Source organism: Mobula hypostoma, chromosome 11 (assembly GCF_963921235.1).
Source record: "Mobula hypostoma chromosome 11, sMobHyp1.1, whole genome shotgun sequence".
Lineage (NCBI taxonomy): Eukaryota > Metazoa > Chordata > Chondrichthyes > Myliobatiformes > Myliobatidae > Mobula > Mobula hypostoma.
In genome coordinates, this window is record NC_086107.1 from 112,897,157 (window position 1) to 112,914,799 (window position 17,643).

The 17,643-nt window shown below is 44.6% G+C and overlaps 1 protein-coding gene across 1 annotated transcript in view; it reads right to left on the reverse strand.

Annotated features, from left to right (window-relative positions):
• Positions 1 to 15,207: 15,207 nt before the first annotated feature.
• The window catches only part of LOC134354406 (tetraspanin-4-like), an 81,174-nt gene continuing 78,738 nt past the window's right edge, over positions 15,208 to 17,643 (reverse strand). Inside the window, exon 8 of the mRNA XM_063063404.1 lies at positions 15,208 to 17,136. Coding sequence (XP_062919474.1) covers positions 17,068 to 17,136 — 69 coding nt within the window. The 3' untranslated portion in view covers positions 15,208 to 17,067. The remainder of the gene's footprint in view (positions 17,137 to 17,643) is intronic.

Consider the following 17,643-nt stretch of genomic DNA (forward strand, 5'->3'; position numbering starts at 1 on the left):
GAGGGGGAGGGATAGAGCCGAGAGCTGGACAGGTGATTGGCAAAAGGGATACGAGAGGATCATGGGACAGGAGACCCAGGGAGAAGGAAAAGGGGGGGGGAACCCAGAGGATGGGCAAGGGGTGTAGTCAGAGGGACAGAGGGAGAAAAAGGAGAGAGAGGAAAAGAATGTGTGTATATAAATAAATAATGGGTGGGGTACGAGGGGGAGGTGGGGCATTAGCGGAAGTTAGAGAAGTCAATGTTCATGCAGGGTCTCGGCCCAAAACGTCGACTGTACCTCTTCCTAGAGATGCTGCCTGGCCTGCTGCATTTACCAGCCAATTTGATGTGTGTTGCTTGAACTTCCAGCATCTGCAGAATTCCTCGTGTAAGCAGAATCAAAGGTGTGGATGAATTAGCATACAGGAGGGAGATTGAAAACTTGGCTGACATATGTCATAACAACAGCCTCTCACTCAATGTCAGCAAGACCAAAGAATTGATTGTAGGCTTCAGGGGAGGGAAACCAGAGGTCCACGAGCCAGTCCTCATTGGAGGATCAGAGGTGGAGAGGGTCAGCAAATTTAAATTCCTCGGTGTTTTTATTTCGGAGGACCTGTCCTGGGTCCTGCACAACAGCACCTCTACTTCCTTAGTAGTTTTGAAGATTCGGCATGACATCTAAAGCTTTGACAAACTTCTATAGATGTCTAGTGGAGGATATATTGACTGGCTACATCATGGCCTGGGATGGAAACAATAATGTTTTTGAATGGAAAACCCCCGCTAAAAGGTAGTGAATTCGGCCCAGTACATCAGGGGCAAAACCCTCCCAACCAATGAGCACATCTACATGAAACACTGTCATAGGAAAGCAGCATTCATCACCAGAGATCCCTCACCACCCAGGCCATGCCCTCTTCTTGTTGCCGCCATTAGTTAGAAGGTACGAGAGCCTCAGGACTCGCACCACCAGGTTCAAGAACAGTTACTACCCCTCAACCATCAGGCTCTCGAACAAAAGGGGACAACTACACTCACTTGTCCATCCACAACCAGTGATCTCACTTTAAGGACTCTTTATCTTGTGTTCTCATTATTTATTTCTATTTATTTACATTTGCATTTGCACAGTGTGTTGTCTTCTGCACTCTGGTTGATCTTTCATTGATCCTGTTATAGTTACTATTCTATAGATTTGCTGAGAATGTCCATAGGAAAACGAAACTGAAGGTTGTACATGGTAACATATATGTACTTTGATAATAAAATTTACTTTGAACTTTGAAATATTGATCAGATTTACCATTTACCACCTGTAGTATCTGAGAATCAATGCTGCCCATTTTGAAAGCCAGCATCAGCCAGTCTTTCATCTTTCTCATAGTCATAGTCATGGTCATACTTTATTGATCCCGAGGGAAATTGGGTTTCATTACAGTTGCACCAACCAAGAATAGAGTATAGATATAGCAATATAAAACCATAAATAATTAAATAATAATATGTAAATTATGCCAGGAAATAAGTCCAGGACCAGCCTATTGGCTCAGGGTGTCTGACCCTCCAAGGGAGGAGTTGTAAAGTTTGATGGCCACAGGCAGGAGTGACTTCCTATGACGATCTGTGCTGCATCTCGGTGGAATGAGTCTCTGGCTGAATGTACTCCTGTGCCCAACCAGTACATTATATAGTGGATGGGAGACATTGTCCAAGATGGCATGCAACTTGGACAGCATCCTCTTTTCAGACACCACCGTCAGAGAGTCCAGTTCCATCCCCACAACATCACTGGCCTTACGAATGAGTTTGTTTTTTCTGTTGGTGTCTGCTACCCTCAGCAAAGGCTGCTCTACTAATTTCTCCCGTCATAATAGAGGACTTAATGTTTATCCAAACTCTTATCCTTCTGCCGTGTTTTACTTCCCACTCTCTTAACCTGTGGGTTTACTTTGCTACTGGTTTGCACCTCATCTTTGCGTTGACAGCAGATTTGGACACATAACACCGTCTTCTCATCAAAGCCATTGATAAAAATGAGGGAAAAAAGCTGAGGCCTATAAGCCGGTGGTATCCCATTAACTACAGCCTGCCAACTCTAAGTCAAGTCAAATTCCCAGCCCTGGAGGACACCTACAGCTCTCGCTGCCTAAGGAAAGCTACAAGCATCTGTAAGGACAATACACACCCATGCAATCATCTGTTTGAACTTCTTCCATCTGGCAGACGTTATAAGATTTTCTATGCCCGCACTTCCAGACTGAAAAATAGCCTTTTCCCCAGAGCTATAATTGCTCTGAACCAATCGATCAAGTATCATCCATAAATCTGTTATATTGCCACTTTAATACGGTTTTGTGGCTGTCATGCATCTGAGTTGTGCTTTTGTACTGCTGGACAGTGCTTGCACTGGCTGGTTACTTGATTTTATTTATTGTTTATTTTATTTGTTGTTTTATAGCATTGAGTACGAGAATTACAAACTCATTTTCACTGTATAGGTGCATGACAACTGTACTATGCAATGACAATAAAGATATTTCATTTCATTTTATTTATCATCATTCAAATTTATACATGCATATAATGTATATAACCATATAACGTACTGTATATAGAAATGATATGCAGTGGAGTCTCCTGCCTGATGGTAGAAAGTCAAAGAGGATGCTGGATGGATGGGTGGGATCCTTCATACACAATACAATGTTGGAACCAATGCAGGGCAGTAGCAGAGCGGTTACGGCAATCGCTTTGCAATGCCAGTGGTCAACCGATTGGAGTTCAGTCCCCACTGCTGTCTGTAAGGAGTTTGTACGTTCACCGCTGTCACGGGGTGGGTTTCCTCCATGTTAAAATACTTAGGGTTAGTGAGTTGTGAGTGTGTTATAAGACCATAAGACAAAGGAGCAGAAGTCGGCCATTCAGCCCATCGAGTCTGCTCCACCATTTTATCATGAGCTGATCCATTTTATCCTATTTAGTCCCACTGCCCCGCCTTCTCACCATAACCTTTGATGCCCTGGCTACTCAGATATCTATCAATCTCCGCCTTAAATACACCCAATGACTTGGCCTCCACTGCTGCCCGTGGCAACAAATTCCATAGATTCACCACCTTCTGACTAAAAAAATTTCTTCGCATTTCTGTTCTGAATGGGCGCCCTTCAATCCTTAAGTCATGCCCTCTCGTACTAGACTCCCCCATCATGAGAAACAACTTTGCCACATCCACTCTGTCCATGCCTTTCAACATTCGAAATGTTTCTATGAGGTCTCCCCTCATTCTTCTAAACTCCAAGGAATACAGTCCAAGAGCGGACAAACGTTCTTCATATGTCAACCCTCTCATTCCCGGAATCATTCTAGTGAATCTTCTCTGTAACCTCTCCAACATCAGCACATCCTTTCTGAAATAAGGAGACCAAAACTGCCCACAGTACTCCAAGTGAGGTCTCACCAGCGCCTTGTAGAGCCTCAACATCACATCCTATACTCTATTCCTCTAGAAGTGAATGCCAACATTGCATTCGCCTTCTTCACCACCGACTCAAACCTGGAGGTTAACCTTAAGGGTTATGTTGGTGTTGGAAGCATGGCAGCCTACCCCAGAACAACCTTGGACTGCTTTGGTCGTTGACGCAAATAACGCATTTCGCTGTATATTCTGATATTTCGGTGCTCTTCTTTTGCCCGTTACGCCGCTGGCGTTCAGGGCAGCAATGAAGGTCCTCCATCTCTGGTGGTGTTCAGGGCTTCCTTCATCGTGTCAGTTGCTTCTTTTGGTTTTCACTACCGTCAGTCATGCAAGTCGCAGGTAGAGATTCAGGAATACCGTCACACTCAGATGTAGAAGGATTCTTCATTGCTGTTTCTGTAACAGGATTGTTTGACCGGTCAGGGTTGTTAGCCCTGAGCTGAACCCCTGAACATGGAGGACCGGTGGATCACTCTTAGTTTGACCTTTGCCCTTTGACCTGTTTGGCATGGTTGACTCTACCAAGAGCCAAAGCATAAAGCCCTCACTCCAGCCATCATAGCTCTCTGGGTCATTGAGGTACGCAAGCCTCCAATCTCTACGACAAGGTTGTGGTCCTTTTGGAGGAATGTTTCAATGTACAATGTTCAATGTTCAAGGTAAAGTTAATCTTCTTCATCTTTAATGTGTTTATCCTTTCTCTGTTTTCTGTCTACTTATTAATTCTTATCCTGGTTATGTCACCTCTCCAATCTCAGTCCTGGTGCAGGGTTTCAGCCTAAAGGCTGATTTATACTTCTGCATAGTAGCCTACAGCGTAGCCTATGCAAGTGGCCTACGCCATTGTAAGCACCTATACTTGTGCGTTGGTGTGTCTACGTTGCTCTGCAATTCACTGCCAAAACGCTAGTTGGCAGTGGGGTTTCTATGCCACTGTGTTGAGTTTCTTCGTGTTGAAACTCAGGACGAAGAAACTCAAACTTCAAACAATGACGACTGAAATTGAAGGAGGGTGAATTTTCTGTGCTTGTCCGACCACTAAGAGACATGGACAAGGAAATGTATTTCAAAAATTTTTGGATGTCGGCTGGTAGATTTGATGATTTGGTTCATCATCTCCAACCATTTATTTTGCATCAGTGTATGCACAGTATACTCAGAGACTGGCAACCACCATTCAAGTTTTAGCTTCAGGTGGAAGTCAACAGGCTGTAGCAGCTAGCTACAAACTGGCGTCAAGCACAGGGTCCTCCATATGTTCGGAGGTCTGTAAAGCTTTGGAAGCTATTGCAGTGTGGGAGGAAATGCGATGCTACCAAACGGACCAATCACAGTTGCTGTGGTCTGCATCGCCACAACGCGTAGTTACATTTTTGGGGAGGTGCACGTCAGGCTACGGCATAGGGTACATGGCTATGCCGTACCTACAGCGTAGATTTGATGCAGAAATATAAATTGGCCTTAACACGTTGACAATTCCTTCCCCCTCCTTCCCTCAAGATTCTGTTCGAACTGCTGAGTTCCTTCAGCAGGTTGTTAGTTGCTATTAATTCTCAGTCAACATTATTATTATTTATTATTCCCAATTCTGTGAGCCTTAATTTTCCAAGGAACTGGAATTTGTCTGCCAAGTGCTAATTAGAGCGTATTTGTCAGCTCCCCAGATTGCCTGGTGTTACCTATTTACAGTAGCATAGCGGTTAGTGCAACGGTTTACAGTGTCAGTAATACCAATTCCCGCTGCTGTCTGTAAAGAGTTTGTGCATTCTCCTCATGACCGCGTGGGTTTCCTCCCATTTTCCAAAGATGTTCGGTTGTGGTTGGGGTTAGGAGTTGTTGGCATGCTATGTTGGTGTCTGAAGTGTGGTGACACTTGGGGGCTTCCCCCAAGCACAATCCTCAGACTGTGTTGGTCGTTGACACAAACAATGCAACTCACCTTCTCTTTTACCCCATTCTTCCTCCATGGGTCAGTCCGGTTTCAAATCTTCACTGGAAGATTTCATGTCCAACATTGTAATTTCAATCACCAGCCACCAGAGGGCACTGTGTGGCAAACCGTGTTACAGTCTGTCTTTAACTAACAATTGCCAAAACGGTCAAATATTTTGAGGAGCATTTAAGTTCATAAGTCTTGCACATACGTTTGCAATTAATAATTGAGAAACCCTAACCCAGACAAAATAGTGCTGAGAAACACACACAGAATGCAGGAGGAACTCAGCAAGTCTGGCAACATCTGCGGGGGGGAGTAAGCAGTCGACATTTCGGGCACAGACTCTTCATCAGAACTGGGAAGAGAGGGGGAAGGGGAAGAAGAACAAGCTGGAAAGTGATAGGTGAGACTAGATGAGGGGGAAGGTGGGTGGCTGGTGCAGTAAGAAGCTGGGAGGTGATTGTTTGGAGAGGTAGCTCACTGAGTTCCTCCAACATTCTGTGTGTATTTCTCAAGATTTCCAGCTTCTGCAGAATCTCTTGTGTTTAAAATAGAAGTGACCCTAATATGCACAAAATCTGAGTTAGCACTTTCATAAAGCTTCTTCTCATTTTCATCGATCAAGCCAACACTCTTCGTGCAAAAACTCCACCCCACCTCACCCACACAGTCCTCCATCCCAAACGAAAACCTCTATCCCACCACCACACACCCCTCCCCATCCCAAACCAGAACCGTTATCCCACAAATCAAACACCCCTCCCCATCCCAAACCAGAACCTCCATCTCCATCCCACCACCACACACCCTTCCCCATCCCAAACCAGAACCTCCATCTCCATCCCACCACCACACACCCCTCCCCATCCCAAACCAGAACCTCCATCTCCATCCCACCACCAAACACCCCTCCCCATCCCAAACCAAACCCATATCCCACTTCACCACACACTCCTCCCCATCCCAAACCAAAACCTCCATCCCTTCACCACACACCCCTCCCCATCCCAAACCAGAACGTCCATCTCTATCCTACCACCACACACCCCTCTCCATCCCAAACCAGAATCTCCATCCCACTTCACCACACACCCCTCCAAACCATCCCAAACCAGAATCTCCATCCCACTACCACACACTCCTCCCCATCCCAAACCAGAACCTTCATCCCACTTCACCATGCCCCTCCCCATCCCAAACCATGCTCAGTATATAGCTCCTGGAACACCAAAATATTGATCTTAAAATTCTCATCACTTACAAATCATTCAAAGGTTTCGTGCTTCCCCCCCCCCCCCCCACCACCACCTCCTCTAGTCCTCTTTCTTCAGGGATCTCTCCATCTTTCTTCAGGGTTCACTCTTGTCTTCCTGATTTTACCTCCAAGAGGACCACAACCTTGTTGTAGGGGTTGGAAGCCTGCTGGCTGGGGTCAGAGCTTTCTGCTTTGGCTCCAGATAGGGTCACCCACAGCAAGCAGGTCAAAGGGTATAGGCCAGACTAAGAGGGTCCACCTGTTCTCCAGGTTCGGGGGTTCAGCTCAGGGCTAACAACCCCAACTGGTCAAACAAAACTGCTGAGGGCTAGATCGTGGTATTCAAGGCCTACTACTACGTCGACTCAGGCCTAGGGGGCCGGCGTCGGGCACGATGACGGACTCTCCACTTCTCCCTCTCCTTCATCAGTGTGTTCAGTTCATCTACATTAGCCATGCCATAGTCTTGAGAGGACGCCCAGGGTTCATCCTCCCATGCCTGGGCTCCCATATGATGACCAGGCTGGCAGGTAGCTCGGGGTGGCATAGAAAGTGCCCCGCTAGTTGCAGTCTTCTCACCTCGATTTTAGTGGTGAGCATCGGTAGGTTGTTATAGAGCTCGACGTTCGTCATGTGCTGTTGCCAACTCACGTCAAGAGCCATCCGGAGCACTCGTGTATAGTGTATTCAAGGCCAGTGATCCAGAACTATACGAGATGTTCAGGTGCAGACCACAGAAGGCTATCTTAAGAGCAAAAAAAAAGATTCTATTTGAGGTCAGAGATGGAATTGGATGCATGTCAGCTCTGGCAGGGTTTGCAAAGCATACAAAGCATTATGAATGACAGTGAGGCATCTCTTCCAGATGAGCTCAATGCCTTTTATGTGCGCTTTGAAAGGAGAAATGAGTAAGTATGCAAATGATACTAAAATAGGTGGAGTTGTGGATAATGAAGTTGGTTTTCAAAGCTTGCAGAGAGATTTAGGCCAGTTAGAAGAGTGGGCTGAAAGATGGCAGATGGAGTTTAATGCTGATAAATGTGAGGTGTTACATTTTGGTAGGACTAATCAAAGTAGGACATACATGGTAAATGGTAGGGTATTGAAGAATGCAGTAGAACAGAGGGATCTAGGAATAATGGTGCATAGTTCCCTGAAGGTGGAATCTCATGTGGATAGGGTGGTGAAGAAAGCTTTTGGTATGCTGGCCTTTATAAATCAGAGCATTGAGTATTGGAGTTGGGGTGTAATGTTGAAATTGTACAAGGCATTGGTAAGGCCAAATTTGGAGTATTGTGTACAGTTTTGGTCACCGAATTGTAGGAAAGATGTCAACAAAATAGAGAGAGTACAGAGAAGATTTACTAGAATGTTATCTGGGTTTCATCACCTACGTTACAGAGAAAGGTTGAACAAGTTGGGTCTTTATTCTTTGGAGCGCAGAAGGTTGAGGGGGGACTTGATAGAGGTATTTAAAATTATGAGGGGGATCGATAGAGTTGACGTGGATAGGCTTTTTCCATTGAGAGTGGGGGAGATTCAAATAAGAGGACATAAGTTGAGAGTTAAAGGGCAAAAGTTTAGGGGTAACATGAGGGGGAACTTCTTTACTCAGAGAGTGGTAGCTGTGTGGAATGAGCTTCCAGCAGAAGTGGTTGAGGCAGGTTCGATGTTGTCGTTTAAAGTTAAATTGGATAGATATATGGACAGGAAAGGAATGGAGGGTTATGGGCTGAGTGCAGGTCGGTGGGCGTAAGAGTTTGGCACGGACTAGAAGGGCTGAGATGGTCTGTTTCCGTGCTGTAGTTGTTATATGGTTATATGGAAATTAAACTAAATCTACGTGAATCCCTCCAGCATCTGGTGACCCTGTGACCTCTGTCTTGGAAGCGGACCTGAGAAGGGTGAATCCTCGCAAGGCGTCAGGCCCTGATGATGTAGATGGCTGGGGTCTGAAAACCTTTGCCAACCAACTGGTGGGGGTGTTTTGTCACTGCTCCAGTCAGAGGTTCCCACCCGTTTCAGGATGAGCGGCCTCAATGACTGTCACCCAGTGGCACTCACATCTACTGCGATGAAGTGCTTTGAGAGGTTGGTCATGCTGGAATCAACTGCTGCCTAAGCAAAGGCCTGGACCCGCTGCAATTTGCCTATCACCACAATAGGTCTACAGTGGATGCAATCTCACTGGCTCTCCATGCAGCCTTGGACTACCTGGACAATTGTAATACTTACATCAGGCTGCAGTTTTTTATGACTAGCAGCTCAGCATTCAACACAATCATAGTCCTAATCAAAAAGATCCAAAATGTAGGCCTCCGTACCTCCCTTGGCAACTGGATCCTTGACCTCCTCACCAGGAGACCACAGTCTGTGCGAATCGTAAATAACATCTCTTCCTCGCTGACTATCAACAATGGCGCACCTCAAGGATGTGTGCTTAGCACACCCACGACTGCTTGGCTAGACACAGCCCTAATGCCATCTATGAATTTGCCGATGACACAACTATTATTGGTAGAACTTCAGATGGTGATGAGAGGGTGTATGGGAGTGACATAGATCGGCTGGTTGAGTGGGGTCACAGCAACAACCTTGCATTCAATGTTAGTAAGACCAAAGAGTTGGTTGTGGTCGAGGGACCACACACCAGTCCTCGTTAAGGGATCTGAAGAGGAAAGGGCAAGCAGTTTCAAGTCCCTGGGTGTCAACATCTCTGAGGATCTGTCCTGGGCCCAACACATTAATACAATTACAAAGGAGGCACAACAGCAGCTATATTTCATTGGGAGCTTGAGGAGAATTGGTATATCATCAAGGACTCTCACAAAGTTCTGCAGAAGTACCGTGGAGAGCATTCTAACTGGTTGCATCGCTCTCTGGTTTGGAGGGGCCACTGCACAGGATTGGAAAAAGCAGCAAAATGCTCGAAGTTCAGCCAGCTCCATCACGGGCACTAGCCTCCCCCACCGCCAGGACATCTTCACGAAGTGATACCTCAAAAAGGCGGCATCCGTCATTAAGGACCACCATCATTCCGGACATGCCCTCTTCTTACTGCTACCATCAGGGAGGAGAACAAGAAGCCTTAAGACACACACTCAGTGGTTCAGGAACAGCTTATTCCCCTCTGCCAGCAGATTTCCAACAGGACATTGAACCCATGAACATTACCTCAGTAATTTTCCCCTCTCTTTTTGAACTTCTTATTTAATTTATTTTTTAAAGTTAAATCTTATTGCATTTTATAGTTTTTATTCCTATGGATTAGTAGTGGGTAGTGGCTCCATATGTCACTACTACAGGGCGTGACGACCCTGCCTCACACGAGTCCCGGGCTCGGCTGGCTCCGGCTGACAGTACCCGGTATGGGCCCCTATCCAGGGTTACAGATCCCACTGCCTTGTGGGTATCTTCGGGAGAACAGAAGGCTGAGGAGTAAACCCTACAGAAATCCGGAGTGGAGCCCCTAAGGCGGTTGGATGATGTATCACGTCACCTCCCAGCAGCTCCTGCAGCCAAGCTGATGCCAAATGTACTGCTTTGCATTCCTTTGGACCACATCTGCAAGGCCGAGAGGGGGATCTTGATGTCTGGGCAGCCCAGGATCTCCATATTCATCGCTGTTGCAGATAAATCTAAGGAGCAGCAAACAGAATAGATCAGGCCGACTCAGAGAGTTGTTTCAGACTGAAGGATTTTATTTACATGATATCATGGAGAGCCCAAGCACCTAAAAGCGGGATCTTGGAACTCTGCTTAACAATAGAGTACACTCTTATTTATACCCCAAACATACGTGACAAGAAGCACTCAAAGCTGTAAGGAGGAACCTAAACTACAATTCTACAGAATAGCGAAGCTGGACGATATGTCCTTGAGAGGTATACATTTTCTAAGTGTTGGTTCTCAGGACAGTATATCAGACTTTCCAAGCGCAGACATGTGATGATTCTTAGAACGAGGAAGCACAGACATAGATTTTTACCCACACATTTCAATCACACAGTGTACATTAGTCGCAGATAAGTGATTACAGACTTTGAATTCACATACTAGAAAAAGGTTATTAACCCCTTAACATTCGTCACAATGTCTTACTGGTATGGAAGTTGTCCTGTCCAAGACCGAAAGAAGCTGCAGAAGATTGTGAACACGGCACAGCACATCACACAAACCAATCTTCCGTCTGTGGACTCACTTTACACCACACGCTGTCGGAGCAGTGCTGCCAGGATAATCAAGGACACGACCCACCCAGCCAACACACTTTTCATCCCTCTTCCCTCCGGGAGAAGGCTCAGGAGCTTGAAGACTCGTACGGCCAGATTTGGGAACAGCTTCTTTCCAACTGTGATAAGACTGCTGAACGGATCCTGACCCGGATCTGGGCCGTACCCTCCAAATATCCAGACCTGCCTCTCGGTTTTTTTGCACTACCTTATTTTCCATTTTTCTACTTTCTATTTATGATTTATAATTTAAATTTTTAATATTTACTAATTTTTACTATTTTAAATATTTTTAATATTTAATATTTGTAATCCAGGTAGTGGGAAGCGCAGAATCAAATATCGCTATGATGATTGTACGTTCTAGTATCGATTGTTTGGTGACAATAAAGTATAAAGTATAAAGTATTCTCCTGCCTTTTCCCCATAACCTTTGATGACTTGATTAATCAAGAATGTACCAACCTTCACTTTAAATATTCCCAATGACTTTATTCCACAGCCGTCTGTGGCAATGAATTCCACAGATCCAGTTTTTTTACTACAAAGCTGTCCAAGATCTTGGGATTTATTGTTTTTTTTGGTTGCATTGTAGGAAATTGTAAAACTATTTCCGATTCATCTCTTCCTTTATTAGAAAACTAAATGTTTTTTGATTCATGTGAACTTTCTCCAACCCATTCTATTATCTTGCTGGGGCCCCCTCTACAGCAGCAAGAGCAGGTGTAGGCCAGGTGATCCCTGTCCACAAAGGCCACCTTGAGCTTCCAGTTACATGTTATTTCAGCTCTCCTTCCCATTCCCATACTGACCTGTTTGACCTCTGTTTCCTCCACTGCCATAGTGAGAGCGACTGTGTAGTAACTTCTACTTTGAAAAAGGCACACTCGACAACTTCATGCCCAAGAAACAACTTTATCTCGAACGTCAAAACCGTTATGCATATACAGAGGCTTTCACAACCCCTTACGGCATGGCAGGTACACTATATACAGCACACCAGAAGTAAAAAGAACGGAAGTAGAACCCCCTATTATCCTAATTAGTATTAACTTACTTTTAATAATGCTCACATTATAACAACCTGTAATATAGAAGATTAACATCTTATATTCACGTGGTATCGTGGAACTTGCTTTAATGCAAGGGTTAACGTAACATACAGACAGGGTTTGACTGCATATAGGAGTGTAGACAGCACAGGGAAGAAAGATCTTTGAAGAGCAAAGCTTCCCTTTGCACAGCAGGGGTCTAGAGACGTGATAAATCATGAGGTTGTGTTGCATTTTGATAAAACTCTGGTTCTGCCGTATCTCATGTATAGCATATACTTCTGGTCACCCCACTACAGGGAAGATGTCGGGGCTTTGGAGAGGGTGCAGAAGAGGTTTACCAGGATGCTGCCTGGCTTAGAGGGCATGTGCTATCATGCGAGGCTGGACAAATGTGCCTATAAGTGATCCAGGGCACATAGACCAACTGCGGGACAATTGCTTTACTAACTTCAACGTGTCGTCAGTTATCACCTTGTAGTTTCTATTGACTTTTAACACTCCTATTGTGAATGGTGATTGATCTTGCAAGTCAGGAATTCAAACATACACAGTTTATCAAATGGCCAATGTCCAAAACCGCCTGTCAATTCTGTATAAAAATGGCATATCTCAGTTCAGACTTTAGAACAGTGCAGGATGACAGGGGCTGCATTGTTCCCCTTGTGCACAAGTAAAACAAAGTGCAGTTGAGTCGTAGGGGTGCGTGTGTTCTGGGCCCAGTTATTATAGTTTATTATCCTCAGTATGAGTATGAGACAGTATGAACATCATGTTTTTCAATTTTAGATAATCCTCAAGCCTTGTGTTGCTTTCCCTCCCCTACCAACTTACCTTTCCCATTCCTCCCTGTTACCTAGATTTGTTACTGTGCACCAAAGCAACACAGACAAAATGCCAGAGGAACTCAGCAGGTCAGGCAGCATCTGCGGAAAAGACTGAGCAGTCGACATTTCAGGCCGAGACCCTTCTGGTTCCATCTGCCCATCACCCCTTCATGGATTACGTCAACACTCCTCTCTGCCTCAGTAGAGCAGTCAACATAAACAAACATCTCATGTAACCAAGTTTGAAAACTCAATAAAAAAATTATTTAAAAAAAAACAAGCAAACAACTCACCCACTCAGGCATTCTCTCACTTCTCCCCTCCCATCCAGTAGAAGATACAAAAGCATGTACCACCAGGCTCAAGGTAATGTCCGTCCCATTGTTACAGGAGTATTGAATGTTCCCCCGTATGATAAGATGTATTCTTGTCCTCACAATCTACCTCGCTATGACCTTACACCTTGTCTGCCTGCACTCTCCTTTCTCTGTAACTGCAACACTTTATTCTGCATTCTGTAATTATTTCCACTTGTACTGTGTAATGAAATGTTCTGTATGGGTGACATGTAAAACAAAATTTTTCACTGTGTCAACAATAAACCAATTTACTGCACGCTGATCCACTTTGGCCCATCTTTCCTGTCTTCTACCCCCTTCCGGCCCACCTGCCCATCATCCGGCTCCACCAATCACCTTCCAGTTCCGTCCGCCTTTCCCTTCCCCTCCCCACTCCTCCACCTGGCTCTACTTCCCCTTTCCTATCACTCACCAGCCTCGGATTCTAAACGCCTGCTCACCTGCCTGACTCCATCCGCCCCCCCATCCCCTTCTCAATCGTTCCACCCATCACCTCCCAGCCTCTGTCTTTCACCTCCTTCTCCTCAACCTGGCTCCATCTGCCCATCATCCCCCACCTCACCTGACCATTATCACCTGCTTTGCCCCTCCCTATCAACTCTTTCTTCTGCCTATCTTGCCTCTAATACTTCGAGTCCTAATCCAGGATCTCGAACTGAACCATTGACTATCCTTTTGCCTCTGTAGTTGCTGCCTGACCCACTGTTTACTTACTTTATAACTATTTCTTATTGTAACTTATAGTTTTTGTGTATTGCACAGTACTGCTGCCACAAAATTTCACAACATATGTCAGTGGTCATTATGTATTTAATATTTCAGTAATATTTGAACAATGTTGTCGGTCTATTTTTTGAATTGGCATCCTTTGTTATTTATATAGTTCATTACGATTAGATGTGAAAGGACAGAGAAAATTTACAAGGATGCTGCCAGGACTGGAGTTATAAGAAAAGATTGATTAGGTTGGGACTTTATTCCTTGGAACGTAGAAGATTGAGGGGAGATTTGATAGAGTTATGCAAAATTATGAGAGGTATAGATAGGGTAAATGCAAGCAGGTTTTTTCGACTGAGGTTGGGTGGGACTACAACTCGAAGTCATAGGTTAAGGGTGAAAGGTAAAAAGTTTAAGGGGAACATGAGGGGAAACCTCTTTACTCAGAGGGTCATGAGAGTGTGGAACGAGCTGCCAGTGCAAGTGGTGCATTTGAGATCGATTTCAACGTTTAAGTGAAGTTTGGATAGATGCATGGATGGTAGGGGTTTGGAGGGTTATGGTTCTGGTGCAGATCGATGGGAGTAGGCAGTTTAAATGGTTCAGCATGGACTAGATGAGCTGAAGGGCCTGTGTCTGTGCTGTACTTCTCTATGATTCTATGACTATGTGAATGGCATACATCATTACGTCGCCGCGCCAGATGTGCGTACCTCAATGAGTAAAGGAAGTGGTACCTTTGAACCTTTATTTGATTTTGAAAAAAGATGGGGCTCATTTGCTCGTTATTATCACTTGAGTTAATTGATATAGTTTTTCCACGATCTAACTGTAAATTTTTTAGTATATTTTCTTTTCTTGCTGGCGGTTTGATGTTTATTTTTAGAAGCTTTTTGCATGACGCATGGCTCCGGGGTTGTACACCTAATGGGTTCTTTTTTTTTCTCACTTTTCTGCTCAGTAGGTTTTTTTGTTAACACAAAATTTTTTTTCAATCTTTAAGATAATGTTTTTTTTGAGGCATTGTAAGTGTTGTTACTTCGATGTACTCACGTTATTTTTCCTGCATAATATAAGAATAAAAAGATTTGAAAAGAGAAAGGAAGAAAGGAAGGAAGTGGCTGGCGTGTTACAAAATGTAACAGTAATAAACTTGACTCTGATTCTAAATTGTTGTTATTAAGGTTAATGAGGAAGATGCATTATTGTCACTGCAGTGCAAGGAAGGTAGAATTTAGTAACAATACCACTATGTGTCGTACTGTCGTTAATCGGTTTATGCTGATTTAATTTACTCAAGACAGAAACTAAACCAGGCAAGAAACAACTGGTGAAGACCGGTGCAAGACCATTAGACACAGCACAATTATTTAAGAAACTTTAATTGAGAATGTTTACATGTTACAAGCCATTCACTTTTTGATTTACTGAAAGACGGCATTTCCATGGGCCACAGGTTTGAATCATCCTAGAGTGGGTACATGGGCTTTTGAAGCTGAGACAGAAATGGCACTACGCCACCTTTCTCGCCTCTCCCGCCAAGAGTTTATCACCACCAGCAGAAAACCGTTTGCTTTTAGGTCCCTGTGAGGGGTTTGGATGCTTTTTCCAGCGACAGGAGAGATGACAAGCAGGCAATGCAAATCTAAGATAATTGGCAAAAGAGCCAGAAGGGAGATGATAAGAATTCTTCATTTTATTATGCAGTGGGCTGCAATAATCTTCAAAGAGATAAAAAGGAAAATTTGGTGGAAGTAGGTTCAACATTGGTTTTCACAGGACATGCTTAAAATGACAAAAGACAAGGTGGAGGAATGAAAGGGCTGGAAAATGTAAATGGGCCGAATAGTCTTCTGTATCATGATTAGTGGTTTTTATTTCCAGTCTCTATTTGTACAAAAATATACAGTTGCTTAAAATTCTGGACATGGAGGGCATAGGAGTCATTTTGACTGACAGTCAAGAATACTCCAATGGAAGAACTTGCATTGCTATTGGCTTTGAGTAGGCATGGCATCATGGGGGTGGACATATCAGGTGACCATGGCACAAGTAAGGGAGCGCGCAGCTGAAGGAACAAAGTCATGTGATTGGACATACAAGAATGTGTTTCTACAAAGTTTGTTTCTACAAAATACCATAAACGGAATCAGATCATAAGTCTTCAGCGCTGACCTATGCTCCTTGGCTACCAGTTAGGGCTTTGAGAAAGGCTGATTGTACACTGAAAGCATTTTCCTCCAGACTCCAAACAAGGGGTTCAGCAGATGCTGGAACTCCAGAGAAACACACACAAAATGTTGGAGGAATTTGACAAGCCAGGCAGCATCTACGAAAGTGAATAAACAGTCAACGTTTCAGGCCAAGACCCTTCCTCAGTACTGGAAAGGAAGAGGGAAGATGCCGGAATAAAAAGGTGGGGGAGGGGAGGGAGGACTAGGTGAAACCAGATGGTTGGGAAAGATAAAGGGCTGGAGAAGAAGGAATCTGATAGGACAGGAGAGTGGACCATAGGAGAAAGGGAAGGAGGAGGGGACCCAGGAGGAGGTGATATACAGCTGAGGAGAAGAGGTAAGAGGCCAGAGTGGGGAATAGAAGAGGGAAGGGGGAGGGAAATTTTTACTGTAAGGAGAACTGGGTGTTAATAGCTTCAGGTTGGAGGCTACCCAGACGGAATATGAGCTCCTCCACCCTGAGAGTGGTCTCATTGTGTCAAAGGAGGAGACCATGGAGAGCCATGTTGGAATGGGAATGGGGATAGGAATTAAAATGCTTAATACCGGGAAACGTGGCAGATGGAGAGGAGGTGATTGACAAAAGCAGTCCCTCAATTTCCGTCGGATCTCACCAACGTGTGTAAACAGATGTGTAGGGGTTGATGGAGGATTGGCTTAGCTGCACTGACCCTTGCAGGTGACATCAGTGGGAAGCAGTTACATTATTATTTGGTCACTTGTACTTAGCTCTGCGGTGACCCTATCCTGCACTCAGTACGATGCTGAGCATAGGCCAAGATCATGATGTCTGAGGTGGCAAAAAAAAAAATCCTGTACAGAAAATACCACAGAATGAATCGTGAGCCCATAGAAGGGACCCATTATGTTGCCTACTTGCAGATGGCCTAGGTGCCAGACACTAGTGATGAAGAAACGGAATCCCGGATTTCACAGAGGCAGGCGTCCAGGGAGATGTAAAATATGTAGTGAAATTTTAAAAGAAGGAACTGCTTTTCAGCTGTAGTGCTTATCTGCTTTGACAAGTTGGCAGTACATCACCAGGGAGAAGATTAGGCCCAGGATCTGAGGAAGGAGAGAAAGAACATTCATTAATAAAGTGGAGAGGGTCGGTAGCTTTAAATTCCTTAGCCCAAGCTAACATGCCGCATGCAAGAGAATTCCGAGAAGCACGGTTTCCTGTAAACAGACGTGTAGGCTTCGATCCTATTTACGAGGTAATACAGGCAAAATTTTAGACCACAACACACAAAGTTCACCACGCAACCAATCAGCAATGAAGTCTCCTGCCTACATCACAACTGAGTTTCCGTAACGACGACCAATCAGCTGATTGTTAAGTATGTAAAGGCCAAGCATTCGGAGGACACACCACAACCAACAGCGCACTGACCATGTCTCCTCGCATGACAGCAAAACGTTTGCAAATGAATTACCAAGATCAGAGAATCATTAACGTATCAGTGGATCTGTCTGGGACCAGCACGTACTGTAAATGACATCACAAGGATGGCACAACAGCGTCTCTCATTTCTTAGAAGCTTGTGTCGATTTGGCGCGTCACTAAGAACT